Source organism: Lepus europaeus, chromosome 17 (genome assembly GCF_033115175.1).
Source record: "Lepus europaeus isolate LE1 chromosome 17, mLepTim1.pri, whole genome shotgun sequence".
NCBI lineage: Eukaryota > Metazoa > Chordata > Mammalia > Lagomorpha > Leporidae > Lepus > Lepus europaeus.
Genome location: NC_084843.1, coordinates 61,035,276 through 61,059,393, shown reverse-complemented (window position 1 = coordinate 61,059,393; position 24,118 = coordinate 61,035,276). Strand labels below are relative to the sequence as shown.

The 24,118-nt window shown below is 44.7% G+C and overlaps 1 protein-coding gene across 4 annotated transcripts in view; it reads left to right on the top strand.

Annotated features, from left to right (window-relative positions):
- ASCC1 (activating signal cointegrator 1 complex subunit 1) overlaps window positions 1–24,118 on the top strand; it is a 103,803-nt gene that overhangs the window by 328 nt on the left and 79,357 nt on the right. For 2 of the 4 annotated variants that reach the window (XM_062215348.1, XM_062215351.1), the window contains exons 2-5: window positions 1,244–1,383; window positions 3,321–3,420; window positions 7,321–7,418; window positions 15,716–15,894. In XM_062215348.1, the coding sequence (XP_062071332.1) occupies window positions 1,272–1,383; window positions 3,321–3,420; window positions 7,321–7,418; window positions 15,716–15,894 (489 nt within the window). In that variant the 5' untranslated portion in view covers window positions 1,244–1,271. Of the gene's footprint in view, window positions 1–44; window positions 506–1,243; window positions 1,384–3,320; window positions 3,421–7,320; window positions 7,419–15,715; window positions 15,895–24,118 lie in introns of those variants that run through there. The other 2 variants (XM_062215350.1, XM_062215349.1) reach the window with 2 other exon arrangements.

Sequence of the window (24,118 nt, the reverse complement as noted above, 5' to 3'; positions counted from 1 at the left end):
CGGGAGGCGAGGCGCGGAGAGCGCGCTCCCGGCCACGACTTCCGGGTCGTTCGCTTCCGGGTCTGCCTCGGTTTACCCGCGTCGGCCAGGCCTTTAACCTCGCTTTGGCATTCTCGTGTTTTTGCTCGCTTTTGTGATTTAGGGGACCAGCTTCTCCCACCACACCGGAGAAAGCTACTCTTTCCTCTTCCTTCCCAAGCCGTCACGAAGCAGGGTCTTACGTGGGTTATGGCTCTTCCTTCAGAGCTGTCGCCCATCGGGTCCGCGTAGGAAAAAGGTTGAGTCCCAGTTTGCGGCTCTCTGAGGGCCCGACCTTGACATTCGAGTCTATTTTTGGGGAGAGCTGTTTTCTTGGAGACGTTCCAGGGGAGTAGGGCTCCAGAGGCCGGCGTCATCCGACAAGTAGATTCACCATCCGTGTAGTTTTCCCTTGTAGGAACTATCTGTGAACTCCGCAGCGGCCACAGTGGCTTGCAGAGGGTTGGGGCGAGCGTTAGTGTGTTGGGTAAGAACTGATCTGTTGTCTTTGGAACTCTGAGGCGTTTTGGGCTTCAAGGCTGTCCAGGCTGTATGTGGAGGGAGCACTGGTTGAACTTCCCCACAGCTAGCCCGGCAGGAACCTTTGCTTCCCAAGTTACTGGTCGATGACGCCATGACCAGAAGCTTGCACCTCAGTGAGTGATGGGCGGGTTGTTGCGGTCTGTGGACGCTGGATTCCTGCCCTCAGCCTATGTTGGCTTTGACCCACGGAGGTCATGTTTGAACTGTACTTTGACAGGCAGCTGGATCTGTTGTTGGGTTTTGATTTCCAGCACCCTTGAAAGCATCGAAGGCTTTTTTTGTCCCCGTGGACCAGTGAGCCCACCAAATATCCCTCATTGTCTTAATTCTTGTGCTGTATTGAAAGGCTGAGACACTGCACATGGTTGGAGAAACACAGAAGGTTGGGTTTTAGTCCCTTTCGGTTAAAGTAATAAAGAGGTATCTCTCTGAAAGTCCCGGAGGAGGGGCCGATAAATAGTGGGCAGGTTACTTTGCTGTCTAGAGTGAGTGAGGAATGAAGTACTGCGGCAATTGCAACAGTTGACCTCACGGAGCTCACAGGGGGGGGGTCCAGTGGACAACAGAGCGTCCTGTGCTCGGCACGTGCTGTGACCTGACGCCAGGCCTGCGGCAGCCCCGTGGTAGAGCTTAGGTTTTGGTTTTGACTCTAAAGAGGTCAGGTGATAACTTTGTTTTTCAGGACTTGACCAGAATTTGGAGAAGGTGTCATGGAAGTTCTGCGCCCACAACTTGTAAGAATTGAGGGGCGGAATTACAGGAAAAACCCCATCCAAGAAAAGAGCTATCAGCATGAAGAAGAGGAGGAGGATTTCTATCAAGGTACTCCTAGCTGCGGTGTGTCCCCTGTGTTGTAGGAGCAGTCCTGTGTGTTGTTTCAATGAGTGTCTGTGTCAGCACTGAAACTGGAGACGTTTGACTCACCCTAGCTCATTTGATGGCAAAAGGCACTGATGAGAGTGAGTTGGAGGCATTCTCTGTTGCAGTTCATTACTCAAGTTCTGTTTCCTCTTTGTCACAAGAGGCTTAAATGTCATAGGGGGTAATTTTAGTTAATTATTAATATTAACCATTAATACTCTGTGACAAAATTCAGTTTCCTTGCAACTCTGCATGGTAACATATATCTATATCTCTATCTATAAATTATACAAGTAGATAAACATTTGTAAAGGATTTAGTCCCATGCCCAATAATGTTAGCTGTTATTGTGTTATTTTCTTTTTCTCTGTGCATGACATAGCATGACTTCCAGATGCACAAAGAACTTTAGTATCAGAATAATTATAAGAAGTAAGCAGTTGGGGCCAGTGCTGTGGTGTAGCAGGTTAAGCTGCTGTCTGCAGTGCCAGCATCCCATAGAGGTGCCAGTTTGAGTCTTGCTACTCCTGATCCACCTCCTGCTAATTTGCCTGAAAAAGCAGTGGAAGATGGCCCAAGTGCTTGGACCCTGCACCCACTTAGGAGACCTGGAAGAAGCTCCTGGCTCCTGGTTTCAGATTGGTCCAGCAGCGGCTAGTCATTTGGGGAGTGAACCAGTGGATTGAAGATTTCTCTCTCTGTTTCTCCTTGTCTCTCTGTAACTGTACCTTCAAATAAATAAATGAATAAATAAATAACTCCTTTTTTTAAAAAAAATAAACAGTTGAGATGGTTTACAGAAATTTTTAGATTAATTAACTTGAGTTTGAGTTTCATGTATAAGTTCTCCCTCTGTTACTCTGCCTTTCAAATAAATAAATCTTAAACCAATTCTGAGGGGCTGGGGTTGTGATACAGGAGGTTAAGCCACTGCCTGTGACACTGGCATCGCCTATGGGTGCTAATTTGAGACCAGCTGCTCTACTTCCGATCCAGCTCCCTTGCTAATGCGCCTGGGAAAGCAGTGGAAGATGGCCTCAGTCCTTGGTCCTCCGTATACCCGCCTGGGAGACCTGGAAGAAACTCCTGGCTGTGGCCTGCCCAGTCCCAGATGTTGCAGACATTCGGGGAGTGAGCTGGGAGATAGAAGATCTCTCTCTGTCTCTCCCTCCCTTTCTCTCTCTGTAACTCTGCCTTTCAAATAAATTTTAAAAAATCTGAAAAGAACTGAATTGTATACTTTTTTTTTTTTTTAATTTGACAGGCAGAGTTAGACAGTGAGAGAGAGAGAGACAGAGAGAAAGGTATTACCTCTGTTGGTTCACCCCACAAATGGCCGCCACGGCCAGTGTGCTGCGCCGATCCGAAGCCAGGAGCCAGGTGCTTCCTCCTGGTCTCCCATGCTGGTGCAGGGCCCAAGCATTTGGGCCATCCTCCACTGTCCTCCCGGGCCACAGCAGAGAGCTGGACTGGAAGAGGAGCAAATGGGACTAGAACCTGGCGCCCATATGGGATGCTGGCGCCGCAGGCAGAGGATTAACCAAGTGAACCACAGCGCCGGCTCCTGAATTGTATACTTTTAACAGAGTGAATTTTATGTTATGTGAATTATATCTCAAAAGACAAGGATATTTTTTCATTGTCTTCCCTTAAACACTGTTATATGTAAATGCTGCTTTTCCAGGAGTCAAAGATTTCACATAGTCCCTATATGTCTTTTAAAATGCTTTGTTTCTCCTAAGAGAGCTCAGACGGAATAACAGGGCGATATTCTGCGGTGCTTGTTCTTTGTGCCTGTGTCCTGCTTTTGTAAGCCCGGGATGGTTGCTAGCCGGGGAGGAGGCTGCTGTCCCCAGAGGAGCGGCGTTTCTGAGCGAGATGCTGTGGTTTCTGTGCAGGCTCCATGGAGGACGCCGATGAGCCCTGTGATGCCTATGATGTGGAGCAGACCCCACAAGGATTCCGCTGTACCGTGAGGGCCCCCAGCCTGCTGTACAAGTGAGTCAGGGCCCCCGCAGCTTCACAGGCAGGTGCATCCAGGAAACTCAGCGGGAAGCTGTGGTGTTTGATTACTACTAATCACATAGCTGAGTGTTTTCTGTCCTCAAATTTCGAAGGACCAATTACCTTCCCCAGGTGTCACTGCGTCCTGTTGATTTGACTGCACCTCCGTGAGCGCCTGTGCTCCTCCACCTTTTCTCTGGATTACTTCAGAAAGCCGCTTACTGCTCTCTTCCTGGTCAGTTCTTCACATCGAGGGTGCAATGATCTTTTTAAAAAGCTCACTTGATTATTTTACCACATCTGCTTAAAATCCATTGTTGGTCTTCCTTAGAGTGAGGGCCGCGATCTGGAATGTGACTTAGGTGGCCTGCATTTTTAGGCTCAGCTCATCCCATTCTTTCCCTGGCTTTGCACTTAGACCCAGCTGGTCTTCTTCAAATGTGCTGTGCTCCTTCCTGCCTAAGAGCGTTTGCGTTGCTGTTCCTTTTGCCTTGGAATCATTTCCGTATTTAAGTATATTCTCCTTTCTTAGGGAAGCTTGCCTTGACACTGTCATCCTCCCCTCCCCTGCCCCAAACATTGATTACCCTACTATCTGTTTTCTTAACATACTCTGCTTTTCCTTTGTGGCATTTATCACCATCTGCATTTGTTATGTGCAACTTGATGTCTCCTATATGAGATGGGAAGCTTCTTGAAGGCAGGAATAGGTCTGTTCCATCAATCCCCTGATGTTTATCCAAGGCTAATGTGCTTTTCCAGAGCCATCTGTCATTATTTAGAAACTTTGTGATTACCACAGGCTGTCTCTTAATAATTACACATATATAGAATGTTATCTGTTCATGTGGCTGACTTTTGTGCTTATGCTTTTGGTGATAAGCTAGTCGAGGAAGTCTGCCAGTTGTTCTTCAGTGTTATACCAGCTGAATAATTAGATCTGTCCAAGCACGTTAGGTCTGGGGCAGGAACTTTTTTTTTTTTGACAGGCAGAGTGGACAGTAGAGGGAGACAGAGAGAAAGGTCCTCCCTTTTGCCACTGGTTCACCCTCCAATGGCCGCCGCGGTAGGCGCGCCGCGGCCGGCACACCGCGCTGTTCCGATGGCAGGAGCTTGGTGCTTCTCCTGGTCTCCCATGGGGTGCAGGGCCCAAGCACTTGGACCATCCTCCACTGCACTCCCGGGCCACAGCAGAGAGCTGGCCTGGAAGAGGGGCAACCGGGACAGGATCGGTGCCCCAACTGGGACTAGAACCCGGTGTGCCGGTGCCGCAAGGCGGAGGATTAGCCTACTGAGCTGCGGCGCCGGCCTGGGGCAGGAACTTTACAAATGCAGAAGTAGGTGCTTTTAAGCTGCAAGAGGCAAATAGTTTCATTTTTGTCAGCTTTGAGAGCATTCTGAAATAGTTTTTAAGGATGAAATTCTCCTGGAATGTGGGCAGACAAGACTGCTACTAACCCTGAGAGCTCACTTTTCCTCTCAGGTTCAAGTGACACTTTCCCCTAAGAAACATTTTAGAAAGCTGGGGCTTGGTTCCCTGACGGAATCAGTGAAACATGTCTTACTGTGTATGTCTTTGATTGGTGAAGTTTGTAAACATTCCTTAGATGTCTGATTCTGATTGGATGGTCTTTTGAGTGCTGTGTCGTGTAAGTGCTCGTTATGGACCAGATGTCTAGCATATTAGATTAGGCATTGGCTCTGCTAAATCCTAATTAATAGACAGTATTTACCAGGAAGATTTCTTTGTTATGAATCATTTTTCTACACTTACTTGGGTCAAGGAAGGAATAAACCAAACTAATGTGTAATCAAACCCTAATGTTGATGACACCTGTCAGAGAATAGCGGTAATACAGTGATTCTCAGCCTCAGTGTACCTTTGAATCAGCTGGAAGCGTTTGAAACTCTCTTTTCAGTGCCTGGGTATACCTCAGGCCAATTAAGTCAGCCTGTGAGAGCAAGACCCAGGCACCATTAGTTTTTGCAACCCCCAAACCAAGGTATTTTCACTGTGTGACCAAGATTGAGAACCACTGCATTTGATAGGAAATTCCACTTACATATTGAACCCAGGTATCCCTGCTTATCTGTATTACTATATAGAATATTTTAGATTTCTCATGTAAACTTCTTTTGAATTTGATTGTGTTGTGTTTTCACTTGGAAGGATGCCATTATGGGTTTAATAAGGATAGCATGGACTCTTTGGAGATTTGGGCCAGTTTCTGGGAAGCTCTTTCGTATATGATCACGTTTAATCCTTCCAACAACCTTATGATGTATAGGTATTATTCATTCCATTTTTATAAGTGAGGAAGTAGGCTTAGAGTGGTTAAATGACTTTAACCTCAACCATTTCTCTTTCTAAGGTGCTGAAGCCTAAACTATTAAAAATATTTTCAGCAAACTGTCTATCTGTGCTATGCTTGTCCTCTGGCCACATAAGAATCAGTAGAAGTCTGATTGAAAGTTCTCCTAATGAAAAAGGCCTGGGAAGTCAAAGGCCTGACAGTTGTGCCATAGTATGTCCAGCCCAACACAGAATACCACATGGAAATTAGAAAGTGTTCCAATTCTCTTCAAAACATGTTTTTTTTAAAGATATTATGTATTTGAAAGGCACAATTACAGAAGAAGAGAATCTTCCATCCGTAAGTTTACTCCCCAGATGGCTGCAATGGCAAGGACTGGGGCAGGCTGAAGCTGGAAGTCTGGAACTCCATCTGGATCTCCCACCTGAATGGCAGGGGCCCCAGTCCCTGGGCTGTCTTCCACTGCCTTCCCAGGAGTGTTAGGGAGCTGCATCAGAAGTGGAACAGCCGGAGACAGAGCTGGCTCTCCGATATGGGATGCCAGCATCTCAGGCAGCATCTTAACCCACTGTGTCACAATGTCCGCCACAAACATCTTATTTTTTAAAAACCGGCTTACCAGAGTAGATCTTAATGGAAACAACTGGGCATGGACAGCCCTTTAAAAAACAAGTAAATAGTTGTAGACATAGTCACCTGTGGTAACGGGTACTGTAATTGCAATCATATTGATGGCCTGGAGGTCATTGCCTCTGTAGTCCTTTAATGGTCTCTTAGTACTTTATATAGACTCCAGGACTTTTCTCTGGGGATCTGGTGGTGTCATTTCCTGTAAGACATCTAATTACTGTGGGTTCCAGAAGATGACCTTGGATTGTCAAAATTTTTCATACTGCAAGGCCCAGGCAAGTCATGTAAATGAATCAGTAATGATTAAAGTAGGGCAAGTGAAAGATAGGAGGGAGTGATGGAGGGGGAGTCAAGAGTGGGCTTCAATCTGTTGTTTACCCTAAGTTTTCCGATCTTGTGATTTTTCTGAAAGAATCTACAAATACATATCTTTAGATGAAGTTTCCCAAACAGAACACATCTGTGTGCTGAATTCAGCCTGTGGTTGCCTTTTTACTCTTTGTGCTTTTGAATCTATCCAAAGGGGAACACTGCTCTTTGCTAATCTTATTAACCCTTGTTAATCAAGTATAGTTTTAGGATGAACTCATAGTTAATTTGTTCTCCAAAAGGACAACATTCTCCCCCCTAAAATTATGGACCTGTTGGTTGCTGGAAGGGTTCCTTGAACCCGCAGGCCCAGATTTTGAATCTGATTTGAGAAGCAGTGAGTGTCAGCATGGTTATTCTATTTATACATTGAACTAGCAGTAGAACATCATTGGCCAGTGAGTGTAACTCCACACGTGTGGAGTTGGAGGACTTAATGATTTCCTCTGTAAAGACTGCGTTTTTACTGAAGCATTTCTATAAGGGAGTGTCTCTGCCGCAGAAGGTTTAATCTCAATAGAATTCCTTTTTGTGGTACATTTGATGTAATCCCCTTTATTAATTTTTCTTTTTATTATAGGCATATAGTTGGAAAGAGAGGGGACACTAGGAAGAAAATAGAGCTGGAGACTAAAACTTCTATCAGCATTCCTAAACCTGGACAAGATGGAGAAATTGGTGAGACCCCAAAATACATTAGTTAAATTTACAGTTCATTTTGTGTGTATATGAAGTAATGCAGCCCAGCAGAGGCATTTAGTGACTGTCCTCTATGGGATTTTGTAGCTATTGGCCTTTTTATGATACATCAGTATCACTCTACCAAATGGGGGAAGATACAGTTATACATACAGCTTTATGCTGTTTGAGTACCTGGGCTTTAATTTTATATTTTACCATGCATTGATGTAATAAAGTGTCTGGATTTCATTTTGTTTTAGGAGATTTCTTTTATGGGTTTGAAGCTTGAAATGGAGTTTGTAAGTTGCTTCAAATTAGAATTAGAGAAAATCAGTGAGATAGTGAATATGAAATAAAGTTCAATTCTTTCCATAAGTGTTCTTTCAGTTTTTTTTTTAAAGGTTTATATATGTATTTGAAAGGCACAGTTATATAGAGAGAGAGCAAGAGAGGTCTTCTATCTGCTGGTTCACTCCTCAAATGGCTGCAATGGCCAGAGCTGGGCCAATCTGAAGCCAGGAGTCAATAGCTGGCCAGGCCACCAGGAGCCGGGAGCTTCTTCCAGGTGTAGGAGCCCAGGAACCAGTGCCATTTGCTGCTTCTTCCCCAGGTACATTAGCAGGGAGCTGGATTGGAAGTGGAGCAATTGGGATTCGAACCAGCGCCCATTTGGGATGCCCATATTGCAGGCAGCAGCTTTACCCACTATGACACAACGCCGGTCCCTCTTTCAGGCTTTTAAACTTTGATCTGAAAATCAGGAAGGAAATGATAAGAGTCATGATTAGAATAATGTAACCAGGGGCTGACGCTGTGGCGTAGTGGGTAAAGCTGCCGCTTGCAGTACTGGCATCCCATATGGGCGCTGGTTCGAGTCCCAGCTGCTCCATTTCCAATCCAGCAATCTGCTATGGCCTGGGAAAGCAGTAGAAGATGGCCCAAGCCCTTGGGCCCCTGCACCCTCATGGAAGACTCAGAAGAAGCTCCTGACTTCTGGCCCCTGGCTTCAGATTGGCCCAGCTCTGGCCATTGTGGCCAACTGGGGAGTGAACCAGCCTCTCTCTCTCTCTCTCTCTCTCTCTCTCTCTCTCTCTCTCTCTCCTTCCCTCCCTCCCTCTCCCCCTCTTCTCTCTCTGTATAACTCTGACTTTCAAGTAAAACAAATAAATGTTTAAAAAAAAAAAGAATAATGTAACCAATGGGATTGCATTGTGGTGTAGTGGGTAAAGCTGCTGCCTGTGATGCTGGCATCCCATATTGGCGCTAGTTGAAGTCCTGGGTGCTCTGCTTCCAATCCAGCTCCCTGCCAATGCATTTGGGGAAGCAGCAGCGGATGGCATAAGTACTTTGGCCTGTGCACCCACATGGGAGACAGGAATAAAGCTCCTGGCTCCTGGTTTTGTCCTGGCCCAACCCTGGCCATTGTGGCTACTTGGGGAGTGAACGAGTGGATGGAAGATCTCTCTTCTGTCTCCCCTCCTCTCTGTAACTCTGCCTTTCAAATAAATAAATAAATAAATCATTAAAAAAAGAGAATGTAATCTGACTTGAATAATAACTCCAATGAGGAAAAATAATTTGGTAGTATAAATCACACCAGAAAGTGTCAGGCACCATCATGAACCAAGGACACAGGGTTTTTGCTTTCCAATAGCTCTGAGTGAGGGACACTGTAGGGACAAAGTTTTTAAAAACTTGTTCTAAAACAATAGAACTTTTTCAGGATCAAAGAGTACAGTAGCCCCCTATAATCCATTTTCCATAAACACCTATCGATTCTACTAAGTTGTAGCAGAAGTATAATCACCTTGACAGACAATCTCAGTGAACTTGGAGTGGTGCTGTCCAGGGAACCTCCTGCAATGCAGGGAGTGCTCTCTGTGTGTGCTGTCTAGAACAGGAACCAGTGTTCCAATGATGGCTAGTATAACCGCATAACTCCATTTTAAATTTTGTTTAGTTCTAATTAGGGCCCCCACGTTGAACAGTGCACTGCTAGAGTTTTTCCGGCCCATTGGTAAAGTCAGCAAACTCTAGCAAAGAAGTGTCACATTTTGGGAGGGCTTTTTTTTTTTTTTTTTCCAACATAAATACTAGAGTTGTAAGTGCAAAAACGTGGGCTTTTGAAAATTTAACCAAGAACTATTGAGGTAATTTTATAATTTCATTAAAGTGTACTTTTTCTTTTTTGATAAAATTTACATGTTTTCAAAAAAAAGAATGCTTGTACAAATTACATATAAACATAAAAGGAAAACTCTTGTGGTATGAACCTTAGAGATAATCACTAGTAACAGGTGTTATATTTTCTCTACTTTTTCTATCCATGTGGTAACATATGCAATTTTCATTGTAGTAAAAATAGTAGTATGGTATAAATGGTGAAACTTTAGGTATTTTAAGGTACTGGAGCCAATCCAAACAGTAGACAGGTTGTAAAGATTCAGTTTTGCCTTAGGTAGCAGGAATATTGCAGTGTGCAAAACTAGTGAGTAATTATTAAAAGAATTTAGTGGAACAAATTTAATTGAAAAGCAAGGGGATAAGCTGGCTTATTGGTCTTAGAGGGACGTAAAATATATAGAAAAATCAAGTTTATTGGTTAGAGCAAATTGAGTTGTGGTATGAAATCAGGACTGTGGTTTCACTGGTGCTGTATTTGCTGTCTTTTCTTCATTTTCTTTTCTCTCTTCTAAATAAGAGAAACTAGAGAAGGGAATGACCTAGTAGATTTTGATTCCTTCCTTGATTCCTTCTCTAGACAAGAATTTGGTCTTACCTGTTTTGAAGTCTCAAGCAATGGGATATCAGGTGATGCTTTCAAAATGATGTTGTCGGCCAGCGCCGCAGCTCAGTAGGCTAATCCTCCACCTGCGGCGCCAGCACAGGCACACGGGGTTCTAGTCCCGGTCAGGGTGCCGGATTCTACCCCGGTTGCCCCTCTTCCAGGCCAACTCTCTGCTGTGGCCCGGGAAGGCAGTGGAGGATGGCCCAAGTGCTTGGGCCCTGCACCCCATGGGAGACCAGGAGAAGCACCTGGCTCCTGGCTTCGGATCAGTGAGATGCGCCGGCCACGGCGGCCATTGGAGGGTGAACCAGCGGCAAAAAGGAAGACCTTTCTCTGTCTCTCTCTCTCTCACTATCCACTCTGCCTGTCAAAAAAAAAAAAAAAAAAAGATATTGTCATTGCAGTTAGGGAATTCTTTTTTACAGTTTAACATTGGGGTGGATGTTTGGTATAGCAATTAAGTTTCCACTTGGGCCTCCCACTTCCTGTGTCAAAATGTGTAGTGAGTTTCAGCGCCTCACTTCTGATCCAGCTTCCTGTTATTGTGCACCTTGGGAGGCAGCAGGTGATGGCTCAAGTATTTGGGTTCTGCCACCCAAGTGGGAGTCCCATATTGAGTCCCAGGCTTGTGGTGTCAGCCTGCCCCAGCCCCAGCTGTTGCAGGCATTTGGAGAGTGAACCAGTGGCTGAAAGATCTCTCTGAGAGTCTCTGCCCCTCTCCCTTTCAAGTAAATAAAAATGTAACATCAATGCCTTTTTTTTTTTTTTGAAGATTTATTTATTTATTTGAAAGTCAGAGTTACATACAGAGAGGAGACGCAGACAGAAAGAGAGAGCGAGCGAGAGAGGTCGTCCATCCACTGGTTCACTCCCCAGTTGGCCGCAATGGCTGGAGCTGCGCCTATCTGAAGCCAGGAGCCAGGAGCTTCTTCCAGGTCTCCGACATGGGTGCAGGGGCCCAAGGACTTGGGCCATCTTCCACTGCTTTCCCAGGCCATAGCAGAGACCTGGATTGGAAGAGGAGCAGCCGGGACTAGAACCGGTGCCCATGGGGGATGCCGGCGCCTCAGACCATTTAACCCACTGCGCCACAGCATATTTTTAGATCTTATCCATGTTATTTCATTCCTTTTTGTGGCTTGACAAAGCCATTTATTTAGAACTACCATGCGTTTTTTCTCCATTTGTTAGTTGATAGACATTTGTGTTCTTTCCACCTTTTGGCTGTTGTGAACAGAGCTGTGGTGAAGATTTGTGTATACATTATTTATTTTTAATAAAGATTTATTTGAAAGACAGAGACAAAGAGAAGAGACAGCGAGTTTTTCCATCTGCTAGTTCACTCCTTAAATGGCCTCAATGATTGGGGCTGGGCTAGGCTGAAGGCAGGGGCTAAGAACTCCATCCAGGTCACATGTGTGAGTGGTAGGGGCCTATGCTCTTGGGCTATCTTCTGCTTCCTCCTAGGTACATTAGCAGGATAGCTAGAAGCCAGATTAGAAGGGAAGTAGCCAGGATTATTATTTTTTTCAGTTCAATAGTACATGAATTTTACTCTCTTACTGAGAGCTTGTAGCCAATTTAAAAAAAAAGTAAACCAAGGAAAATAATTAAATTTATGGGCTTCTTGTGTTTTAGTACCCAACTAATATGCTGAGATATAGCAGTGTTGGTGGTCCTGTAATTTGAAGTGTTTAAGAATGGTTTTTAAGGTAGAAGTGGGAAAACACCCATTCTCCCTTCCCAAAAACTATGGCAGCAGTTCAAGTGTGACCAACGTAAATGTAGAATGGAGGTGTTCGAAACATAGCTAGGACTCAGCACATCTCATACACTAAAATTGTAGGATTATATTTTGAAAGAAAATGCACAATACCAAAAGGAATTTTGAGATTTTTCATTTGAAGGCAATCTTAACGCTATTAAATTCACAAGTGCTAATTTAAATATCCAATCCTATTTATCTAAAACACACGTTGCAAACATACAAATATCTATTCTCTCCACATGTTAGTGCCCATTCATATCATGGTTTGGAAATGGGGTGAATAGATTCCTCTTAACCTGCAAGTCAGTAGGTGTTTCTTTACAGTTAACTTTAGCCAAATTCATACAACATAGTAATTAACAATGATCTTTACTTGTTAACTCACAAGGAACACCTTCGAAACTGCATTGTGTTAAAGCTTCTGTACTGGGGCTGGCGGCATGGCTCACTCAGTTAATCTTCCGCCTGCAGCACCGGCATCCCATATGGGTGCCAGGTTCTAGTCCTGGTTGCTCCTCTTCCAGTCCAATTCCCTGCTGTGGCCCAGGAAGGCAGTGGAGGATGGCCCAAGTGCTTGGGCCCTGCATCCACATGGGAGACCAGGAGGAAGCACCTGGCTCCTGATCGGCATAGCTCCAGCCATAGCGGCCATTTGGGGGGTGAACCAACGGAAGGAAGACCTTTCTCTCGCTCTCATTGTCTAATTCTGTCTGTCAAATAAAAAAAAGTTTCTGTACTAAAATGTAGAAAAGCTGAACTACACAGATATTGAGAAGTTAAAAATTCCTTAATTTTTTATTCCTGGTATCACTACCACAATTTACAGGGCAGTATATCTGATGTTATGAAAAGAAAAAGAAAAAGCTACAACAGATAAAAGACCTCAGGAATGTACACCTAATTGATGCTACATTGCATTAATCAATAGCTGCACGTTTTGCAAACTGGCTATGACAGTCCTGAACAAGAAGGGTTTCCTGTGTAGGCTGCGGTAACTTTTCTGACTATGGATCATTGTTCCTTCTGTGGCAGATTTTTACACTTCCTCTAATGCATTCGGGACGACTGTCTCAAAGTAATTTGCAGCTTTTCTCTCAACTCCTCACTCTCTCTCCTGCTAAGAACTGTAGCCCTTTTCTGCTGTTTTTAGAACCTTCTGCTACCATATCCACCACTTCCACCACCAGATCCATAACCACTGCCACAGGGACTGCCTGAACTTCTCCCCCGAAAACTGCCCCCTTTCACGGGCCCGTGATTTGATTGCTGTTGTCCACTGTAATTACCAAATCATTGTAGTTTTCACCACCACCACCGTTACCTCCTTCATTGTAACCATCATCCTCTTCCTGCACCACGTCCGCCACCCTGGTTTCCATGTCCTGGTCCACCACCACCATAGCCTCCTCTCTTGCTATAACCAGGACCACCACCATAGTTGCCACCATCACCTCCTCCATAACGTCCTCTGCTGCCACCGCCTCCACCACCATAGCCTCCTCTTCCACCGAAGTTTCCACCATAGCCAAAATTACCTCCACCACCTCCAAAGTTTCCTCCATGACCCATAGAGTTGCCCAAGTAGTCTGTCAAATTATATTCCTCTGTGTCTTCTTTAATACCACCAACAAAAATCTTCACTGTGAGATGGGTAGCAGGCTTTACCGAATCCGCTCTAGAAACTGTTCTCTTTGGTTCCACAACACACCCATCAGCCTTGTGTGGTCGAGCACACATTGCTGCATCCACTTCTTCAACACAAGAGTAAGTCACAAAACCAAAGCCCCTGGAACGTATCGTTTGGGGGTCTCTCACTACCACACAATCTATGAGTGTGCCCCATTTCTCAAAATGTTCTCTCAAACTATCATCTGTAGTTTCAAAGCTTAGAGAACCAATAAGTTTTCCCAGCTGCTCTGGTTCCTTTGGATCATGGCCCTCTTTTTTTTTTTTTTTAATTTATTTGAAAGGCAGAGTTAAAGAGGTAGAGACAGAAAGAGTGGTCTTCCATCTGCTGGTTCACTCCCCAGATGGCTGCAACAGCCGGAGCTGCACTGATCCTAAGCCAGGAGCCAGGAGCTTCTTCCGGGTCTCCCATGTGGGCCCAGGGGCCCAAGGACTTGGGCCATCTTCCACTGCTTTCCCAGGCCATAGCAGAGAGCTGGATTGGAAGAGGAGCAGCCAGGAGTAGAACTGGTGCCCATATGGGATGCCGGCGCCTCAGACCAGGGCTTTAACCCACTGCGCCACAGTGCTAGCCCTTGGCCCTCCATTTTGAGACTGGACTCGCCTCTTCCAACTCAGCCAGGATTCTGACTGGCATTCTGATGTGGCTTGCTAGCTGTGCTGCAATGCCAGCCCCTATACCTTTTTTTTTTTTTTTTTTTTTGAGCATTTTGTTTAACTTATTTTGGGTATCCTTAGGAGAATTGCTGGGTCATAGAATAATTCTGTGTTCAGCTTTTTAAGGAACTGCTAAACTTTTCTGCAGTGGTTATACTATTTTACATTTGTATGAACAATGTGTAAGGGATTGCCTTGTAGCTGAGAACTCATTTTTCTACTTCATCATCTGGTCTTAAGGATATTTTGTTTTGTTTTTCTTTTGGCTTTGGTAGTTTTTTAATCAACACATAAAAATTGTAGTTTGTAGGGTCCAGTGTGTTTATTTGATACAGACGTAGAATGTCTAATGATCAAATCAGAATAATTAGCATTTGCATTACCTTAAACTTTTATCATTTCTTTGGTGCTGAAAACCTTCAAATTCCTATTTTATAATTCTTCATGAAGTATCTAATAAATTGTTGTAAACTGAAGTTGCTGTACTGTGCTGTGGAAGAAGTGTTTTTTTTTTTTTTTTTTTTAAGATTTATTTATTTATTTGAAAGTCTGAGTTACACAGAGAGAGGAGAGGCAGAAAGAGAGAGAGAGGTCTTCCATCAGCTGGTTCACTCCCCAGATGGCCGCAATGGCTGGAGTGCGCCCATCTGAAGCCAGGAGCCAGGAGCTTCTTCTGGGTCTCCCACGCTGGTGCAAGGGCCCAAAGACTTGGGCTATCCTGTACTGCTTTTGCAGGCCATAGCAGGGAGCTGGATCGGAAGATGAGCAGCCCAATCTCGAACTGGTGCCCATATGGGATGCCAGCGCTTCAGGCCAGGGTGTTAACCTGCTGTGCCACAACGCTGGCGCCAGAAGTGTTCTAGTTTTTTTTTTTTTTTTTTTTGACAGGCAGAGTGGATAGTGAGAGAGAGAGACAGACAGAGAGAAAGGTCTTCCTTTTTGCCGTTGGTTCACCCTCCAATGGCTGCTGCAGCCGGCGCATCTCGCTGATCCAAAACCAGGAGCCAGGTGCTTCTCCTGGTCTCCCATGCGGGTGCAGGGCCCAAGGACTTGGGCCATCCTCTACTGCCTTCCCGGGCCACAGCAGAGAGCTGGCCTGGAAGAGGGGCAACCGGGATAGAATCCGGCGCCCCAACTGGGACTAGAACCTGGTGTGCCCATGCCGCAAGGCAGAGGATTAGCCTGTTAAGCCACAGCGCCTGCCCAGAAGTGTTCTAGTTTTAAGCCTCTCTCTGCTTAGGTTGCATTCAATAGCAGCTTTCTGACATTTGATACCTATTCAGATTTATATACACATTCCGAACTTTTTAGCTCCTGAGAGGTGACAAGTTGAGGTCAGCTGTGTATAAGCATCTGGGCATCCTTGGGTGTGTTAACCTTTTCCTTCGTTTGCAGTTATCACCGGCCAGTATCGAAATGGTGTGATTTCCGCCCGCACTCGGATTGATGTTCTCTTGGACACTTTTAGGAGAAAGCAGCCCTTCACTCACTTCCTTGCCTTCTTCCTCAATGAAGCTGAGGTTCAGGAGGGATTTCTGAAGTTCCAGCAGGCAGTTCTGGAGAAGTGCTCCACGGTAAGCAGCAACGGAGACGCAGCTTGAAAACAAGAAAGTCAAATGTAAAAAATATACAAAAATGGTTCATAATTCAAGCAGTGGGAAGATACAAACATCTTCCCTACCTAGAAAGATGACTATTCCTGATGGTTTCTTACTGAACGAGCAAACAAAAAGTATAGATGTGTCAACATCTAAGCTTCTGTATATCACAGAAACATCTTTTAAAAATTTCAAGACTCCAACGGCTCATTATGCTAGGCACATCCCTCTGCACCTTTTGGGTGGCTGTGTGAATGAGATGCTGGCATCTGTAAATCTGCCTTTGGGCAGTCATGGCTTATTTGGCATTAGGATTTAACTAAGATACAAATTTGTAAAGAGAGTTGTCATAAAATAGTGATATGCCATTATATAATGGATAATCTAGATTAGAAAACAAGATTTAAAGCTTCTTTTTGATACAGTTTTAAAATATTTACTCATTTATTTGAGATGTAGAGAGACAGAGAGAATGGGCCCACAATGGAAGGGCTGGGCTGGACCAAAGGCAGGAGCCAGAACCCAGGCTAGGTCTTACATGTGGGTGGCAGGGAACCAATTACTTGAGGCATCATCTATTGCTTCCCAGGATCTGCTCATACAGGAAGCTGAAATAAAGAGCTGAAGACAGGTACTCTGATGTGGCATATGGACATCTTAACTGATAGCTTAACTACTAGGCCAAATGCTCACCGCGTGTTTTAGTTGGTTTGAAAAGTGTTTGTCGGTTTTCTCTTTTTTTTTTTTTTTTAAGTTTTTTATTTATTCATTTGAAAGTCTGAGTTAGAGGCAGAGAAAGAGAAAGCTTCCATCTGCTGGTTCACTCCCCAAATGGGTGCAATGGCTAGAGCTGAGCCCATCCAAAGACAGTGTCTAGGAGCTTCATCTCCCACATGGGTGTAGGAACCCAAGCACTTGGGCCATCTTCCACTGCTTTTTCAGGCATATTAGCAGGAAGCTGGATGGGAAGTGGAGCAGCCAAGACGTGAACCGGTGTCCATAGGGGATGCCAGCATTACAGGCGCTGGCTTTGCCTGCTGCTTCACAGTACTGGCCCCTATTTTTTTTTCCTTTTGTTTAAAGAGTTATTTATTTATTTAAGAGGCAGAGAGAGAGAGGTCTTCCATCTGCTGAATCTCTCCCCAAATGTATGCAGTGGCCAAAGCTGGGCCAATCTGAAGCCAGGAGCCAGGAGCTTCTTCCAGGTCTCTTACGTGGGTGCAGGGGCCCAAGCACTTAGGCCATCTTCCACTGCTTTACTAGGCCACTACTGGTTTTCTAAAAAAATATTTTTTATGAAAACCCAATCTATTCTTACTATGGAAAATTTATAAAATACAGTAACAATACTTCTTCCTAGAAGTAAAAAATGAGTATGTATGTCTGAGTTTTTTGATATGTATATCCAAATTACTGTTGGGAAATGTTACAGCAGTTTATACTTCAAGCTGGAATTTTCTTTAGATTTCTTTTCCTTCTTTTGCCAGTATTGGTCTTATCATTCTTTTGAATTTTTAATCCAGTTGACAAAAAATTTGCTCATAGCTTACTGCTCATTTATTTGATTGTTAGATAAGACATTGATATTTTTAACTCTTTTTTTTAAAGATTTATTTATTTATTTGAAGGGCAGGTTTACAGAGAGGTATAGGCAGAGAGAGAGAGAGAGAGAGGTCTTCCATCTGCTGGTTTACTCCCCAGTTGGCTGCAACAGCTGGAGCTGTGCCAATCGAAGCCAGGAGTCAGGAGCTTATTCTGGGTTTCCCACTTAAGTGCAGGGGCCCAAGGACTTGGGCCATCTTCTGTGCTTTCCCAGAGAGCTGGATCGGAAGTGGAGCAGCCAGAACTTGAACTGGCGTCCATATGGGGTGCTGGCATTGCAGGCAGTGGCTTCACCTGCTATACCACAGTACTGGCCCTGACTCTTGTTTCTTTATGTGTTTGCTCATATTTCTTCGGGAGTGTTAGCTTTTAAAATTTATTTATAACAGCTTCATACGTATTAAGATTAATATTAGTAATTTACACTTTTGGGTTCATTTAGAATATTTAAGGCAGAATTGCAGAGAGAGATGGAGAGTGAGCGAACTTCCATCTACTGGTTCACTCCCTAAATGGCTGCGATGGTTGGGGCTGTGCCAGGCTGAAGCCAGGAGCCTGGAACTCCATCATAGTTCACCACATGGGTATCAGAGGTCCAAGTACTTGGGCCATCTTCTAATACTTTCCCAAGTGCATTAGCAGGGAGCTGGATCAGAAGTGGAGCAAATGGGACTTGAACCAGTGTTCTGATATGGGGCCTGGCATCACAGGCAGTGGCTTAACCTGCTGCACCACCACTCTGACCTTAGAATATATTTTGAAATGTAATACTTTTTTTTTTTTTTTAAGATTTGTTTATTTGAAACACAGAGTGACAGGGAGAGAGAGAGGGGGAAAGAGATCTTCCATCTGCTGGTTCATTATCCAAGTGGTTGCAACAGCTGGGGCTCAGCCAGGTTGAACAAGGAGCCTGGAACTCGGTTCAGGTCTCCCACGTGAGTGGCAGGAGTCCAAGTATTTGGGCCATCTCCTGCTGCTTTCCCAGGTGCATCATCAGGGAGCTGGATCAGCAGTGCTGCAATTGGAGGCTTAACTCTTTGCATTACTGTACAGTCTCCACCTTTATTTTTTTTTTTAAAGCTGTATTTACTGGGGCCAGTGCTGTGGCATAGTGGATTAAGCTGCCATCTGCAGAGCTGACATCAATTTGAGTCCCAGCTGCTGCACTTCCAATCCAGCTCCCTGCTAATGCACTTGGGAAAACTGCAGAAGGTGGTCCAAGTTCTTGGGTACCTGCACCCATGTGGGAGACCTGAAGAAGCTCCTGGTTCTTGGCTTTGGATTGGCCCAGCTCTGGCCATTGCGGCCATTTGGGGAGTGAACTAGTGGATGGAAGATCTCTTTCTCTGTCTCCCTTTCTCTGTAACTGCTTTTCAAGTAAATAAAAATAAATCTTCTAAGGAGAGAGAGAGAGAGAGAGAATCTTTTGCTGGAGAGAGAGAGAGAGAAACAGAGAGAGAGAGAGAGAGAGAGAGAGAGAGAGAGAGAGAGAGATCTTCCATTGCTGGTTCACTCCCCTAAGGTGCAACAGTCAAAACTGGGTCAGACCAAAGCCAGGAGTCAGAAATTGCATCCATATCTCCCACATGGATGGCAGGAACTCAAGTTCTTGAGTCATCATCTGTTGCTTCCCAGGTGCAGTATCTGGGAGTTGGATCTGGATCCTGAAGTGGATATCAAGTGCAGGCAGGTGTTGCAAGCAGTGATTTAACCCTGCTGTGCCACAAAGCCTGCCGCAGGTTAGAACTTTTTTTTTTTTTTTTTTTTTTTAAAGATTTATTTTATTTGAAGGCAGAGTTATAGAGAAAGAGGGAGAGGGAGAGAGAGAAAGATCTTCTATCCCCTGGTCCACTTCCCAAATGGCTGAAACACCCAAAGCTGAGCTAATCCAAAGTGAGGATCCTGGAGCTTCTTCTGGGTCACCCACATGGGTGCTAGGGCCCAAGCAGTTGGGTCATCTTCTGCTTTCCCAGGCACATTAGCAGGGAGCTGGATTGGAAGTGGAGCAGCTGGTGCCCATAGGGATGCCGGCACACTACATGGCAGCTTTACCGGCTGCTCTGTGGTACTGGCCCCAAGAACATTCCTTAACCTCTAATTAACCAGTTATTCCATTAAGAATTAAAGAAAATTTTAACTTGAAAATTATCATACAGTAAAATTGACCTTTTTGGTTGTATGTTTCTGTGAATTTTAATATCTGCAGATTTCTGTAGCTACTGCCACAGGAAGGATATAGGATCGTTCTACCACCTTCAAAAGTCCCTCATGGTGAGGGCCAGCGTTGTGGTGTACAGTGGGTTAAGCCACTGCCTGCAATGCCAGTATCCGATATGGATACTGGTTTGTGTCTTAGGTTCTCCACTTCCCATCCAGCTTCTTGCTAATGTGCCTGGGAAAGCCGTTCAAGAAGATAGTCCAAGTGTTTGGATGGAGTTCCAGACTCCAGGCTCTGGACTTTGTTATGATCAGCCCTGGCTGTTGTGGCCTTTTGGGGAATAAACCAGAGTATGGAAGATTGATGTCTCTCTCTCTCTAGCTGTATCTTTCAAATAAATAAATATTAAAAAAAAAAAAAAAAGTCCCTCATGCTGCACCTATGGTCAGCTCTTCCCTGCTCTCGCCCCTGGCAGACATGGATCTTTACTTCACAAAAGTTTGTCTTTTTGAGAATGTCATATAAACGGCTTCTTTACTCAGTAGAATGCCCTTGAGGTTCATTCATCCAGGTTGTGCCTATCAGTAGTCTATTACTTAACTGCTGCTGAATGGTGTTCTGCTCACAGATGTGCCTGTTTGGTTTTTCCATTCATCCATTGGAGGGTATTTGGGTTTTTCTAGTTTTCAGCAGTTCCAGGTAAAACTGCTGTAAGCGTGTGTGTATGGGTATTGTATGAACGTAAGTTATCATTTCTTGACTGCCCCAAACCACTGAGCAGAGTTCCTGTGCCAGTCTGCATTCTTACCAGGGATGCATGAGAACGCGGGTTCCCCCATGGTCTTCCCAGCTTTTTACGCATCACTGTTTTTGTTTGTTTGTTTGTTTTTAAAGATTTATTTATTTATTTGAAAGGAAGAGTTACAGAGAAGCAGAGAGAGAGAGAGAGAGAGAGAGGCCTTCCATCTACTGGTTCACTCTCCAGATGGCAGCAACGGCCAGAGCTGAGCCAATCTGAAGCCAGGAACCAGGAGCTAATTCCAGATCTCCCACGTGGGTGCAGGGGCCCAAGGGCTTGGGCCATCTTCTACTGCTTTCCCAGGCCACAGCAGAGAGCTGGATCGGAAGTGATGCAGCCAGGATGCCAGCAGTGCAGGAGGTGTCCTTACCTGCTATGTCCAAGGGTCACTGTTTTTAATCCATTTTAATTTGTGGTTTTAATTTGCATTTCTTTAATGGCTGGTGGTGTTGAGTATTTTTTCATACGCTTTTTCTTTTTTTGTCATCATTACCTCTGTTGACGTATCTGTTCACGTCTTGCCTATTAGGTTGTTTGTCTCCTTACTGTTGAGTGTTTAGTGTTCTTTATAGATGTTGTAGATTTAAGTCCTGCCAAGTGTTACCGGAGAAATTGCAGGGTTCTTGTCTTCACGCAAGAAAGAATTCAGACGTGAGACAGAGAGTAGTGGGAGGTAAAATAGCAAGGTTTATTAGGGAAGGGACATCCATAAGGATGGATGGGCACCTCTCCAGACAGGACCTAGTCGCTCAGACTGGGGGGTGGGGGGACGAGGTTCCATGGTTGAGCAGAGAGAGTACACCTGGCCAGACCAGGCCGGCGGCTCAGCAGAGAGGCAGAGGGCTGAGCGCACAGTCAGGTTGAGGCGGGGTGTGTGTGTGTGTGTTTGTGTGTTTAAGGAGATGGGTCTTGCTTCCCTACCTCTGCTCCTCTTGGAACAAAGTGTTTTTTGGATGTAAATAGAAAAACTTCTGAGTTTTCCCCTGAAGGTATCAGACAGGAGGAAGGCTAGCTGGCGCCATCCTGAGTTTAGAGGAAGGGTGAGCAAGACCCCCTGGAGAATGGGGATCCAAAGCAGGGTGTTTGAAATGCAGATACTGGGCTGCATCTGGGAGATTGTGGAAGATTTGTCAGGCAGAAGGGGCGGGGATCTCCACCTGGCAGGTTATCAGGTAGAAGGGTGCAGGGCAGGATGTGAGCTCTGGGCTGCCCCTGAAACATTGTCAGCAGATGCATATGCTGGACACAGATGTCTTCTCTTTAGGCCTTTATGTCACACACACATAAGCTCATAACTGACTTCCTACCTAGCACAAGGATTTGTGGTTTGCAAATATATAACTGTTTTTAAAGTGACTGACTTGACATTTATGTGCTTAAACAAGGTTGTATCTGTGAGTTAAATACATTTGTGGATATGTGAATGTTAATTATTAGTGCACCTTCAGAATGTCATTTTTTCCCCTTAACGTTTCATAGCAAGGTGATTTCATTCTCAGTGGGGATGGAAGGTGGTGTAGAAGATCAGGGAATTTCAATAAAGACTGATAATTTTTGGTAGATGTGGACTGATACATTTTAAAGTTATTTCACCTTGTAAATAGCAACTAGTGGAAACTGAGTCATTGTGCATTCTTTAATGATGCAGTTACCTAGTATGAGACTAGCAGATTGTAGTAGGTTCACCTTTCTTATTCTGCGTATGTCTCTGGGTGGATGTGTGCAGGTGTGCGTTTGCATGTGCACACATGCTTTCTTACTTTTCTTTTGCCTGCTGGCGTGGGCTGACAGGGAGCGAATATTGAAATGATTACTTTAATTCCGCAGAATGAGATTGTCTGCTGTGAACATCATGCTGGCCTTAATCAGTCTGAAGTACTTCCTTCCTGCTTTTGGGGAGGCTGCATACTGACACAGCCCTCTTTCCTGCTTTTAAATCTGGACCTGATAACAGCAGGAAATAAGTAAGGGACCATTATCTGAATTGTATGGAAGAGATTTTTAGTGAGTGACAGGCAGGTGGCTGTGAAGGCCTACAGGCATTTTCCAGTTGTACTCTGCATTTATGGCTCTAATTTAGGTGAGTTTCTTCTAGAAGCTTTGAAGAGATAGTCAGTTATCCTGAAAGACTGTGGCATTCAACCTTGTTTTGAGTCCTCGGAAATTCATTTGACCTCTCTAATTCTTTCTTTTTGTTTTTTTTTTGTTTTGTTTTGTTTTGTTTTTTGTTTTTTTGGTTTTTTTTTTGGACAGGCAGAGTGGACAGTGAGAGAGAGAGACAGAGAGAAAGGTCTTCCTTTGCCGTTGGTTCACCCTCCAATGGCCGCCGCGGCTGGCGCGCTGCGGCCGGCGCACCGCGGCCGGCGCACCGCGCTGATCCGAAGGCAAGAGCCAGGTGCTTATCCTGGTCTCCCATGGGGTGCAGGGCCCAAGCACTTGGGCCATCCTCCACTGCACTCCCGGGCCACAGCAGAGAGCTGGCCTGGAAGAGGGGCAACCGGGAAGAATCCAGCACCCCAACCGGGACTAGAACCCGGTGTGCCGGCGCCGCAAGGCGGAGGATTAGCCTATTGAGCCGCGGTGCTGGCCTCTAATACTTTCTACACTTCTAAAAAAATGATCTCAACATTTCCTTATAGGAAAAAAATAACACTTCTTGGTATAAAGTTAGCACACAATTTTTTAGGTTTACATATGTATTATATACATTTATTAAAATAAAATTATGTATGTTGTTTTATAACTATCCCTTTTGCCTAATATGTTTAAGGTTAATATGTAAGAATCTTTTCCTTCTTACTTTTTAAAGATTTAGTTATCCTTTCAAAGGCAGAATTACAGAGGGAGACAGAGGAGAAAGAGAAATCTTCCCTCCACTAGTTCACCCACCATATGGCTGTAACATCTGGGGATGGGCCAGGCTGAAGCCAGGAGCCCAGAACTCTATTTGGGTCTCCCTTATGGGTGGCAGGGACCCAAGCACTTAAGCCTCTGCCTTCCTAGGCAAACTTAGTTCTATTAGGGAACTAAATGGGGGTGGAACAGCCAGGACTCGAACTGGCTCTCATATGGGATACCAGCATTGCAGGTGGTGGATTAACCCACTGCACCACAATGCTGGCCCCCTAATTTTAATTTTTGATATGAAATATTCTATTTTATGGATATACCCTAATTTATTTAATCAATCCTCTATTGATGGAATATTGAGGGAAGTTATTTCTGTTTAGTAATGCTGCAGTGGACATTGTACATTCATCTGTTTGTCTTTGACTGTTGGTTTTTTTGGGATAAATTCGTAGAAGTGGAATACATAGGTTATGGGAATGCAAACTTTAATTTTTAAAATTTTTTCAATTCTACTTTAAAAACCAACTTTATTGACTTATGATTTATGTAGCGTATAAAGCACCTGTTTTAAGAGTACAATTTGACAGTGCCAGATTGACAAAGCTCTTCCATCCGCTGGTTCACTCCCCAGATGGCCACAACTGGGCTGGGCCAGGCTAAAGCCAGGAGCCAGAGACTCCATCTGCATCTCAAGACCATAGTGGTGACAGGAACTCAAGTACTTGAGTTATTATCTGCTGCTTCCCAGGCACTCTGATGTGGGATGTGAGTGTCCCAAGCACTGGCTTAGT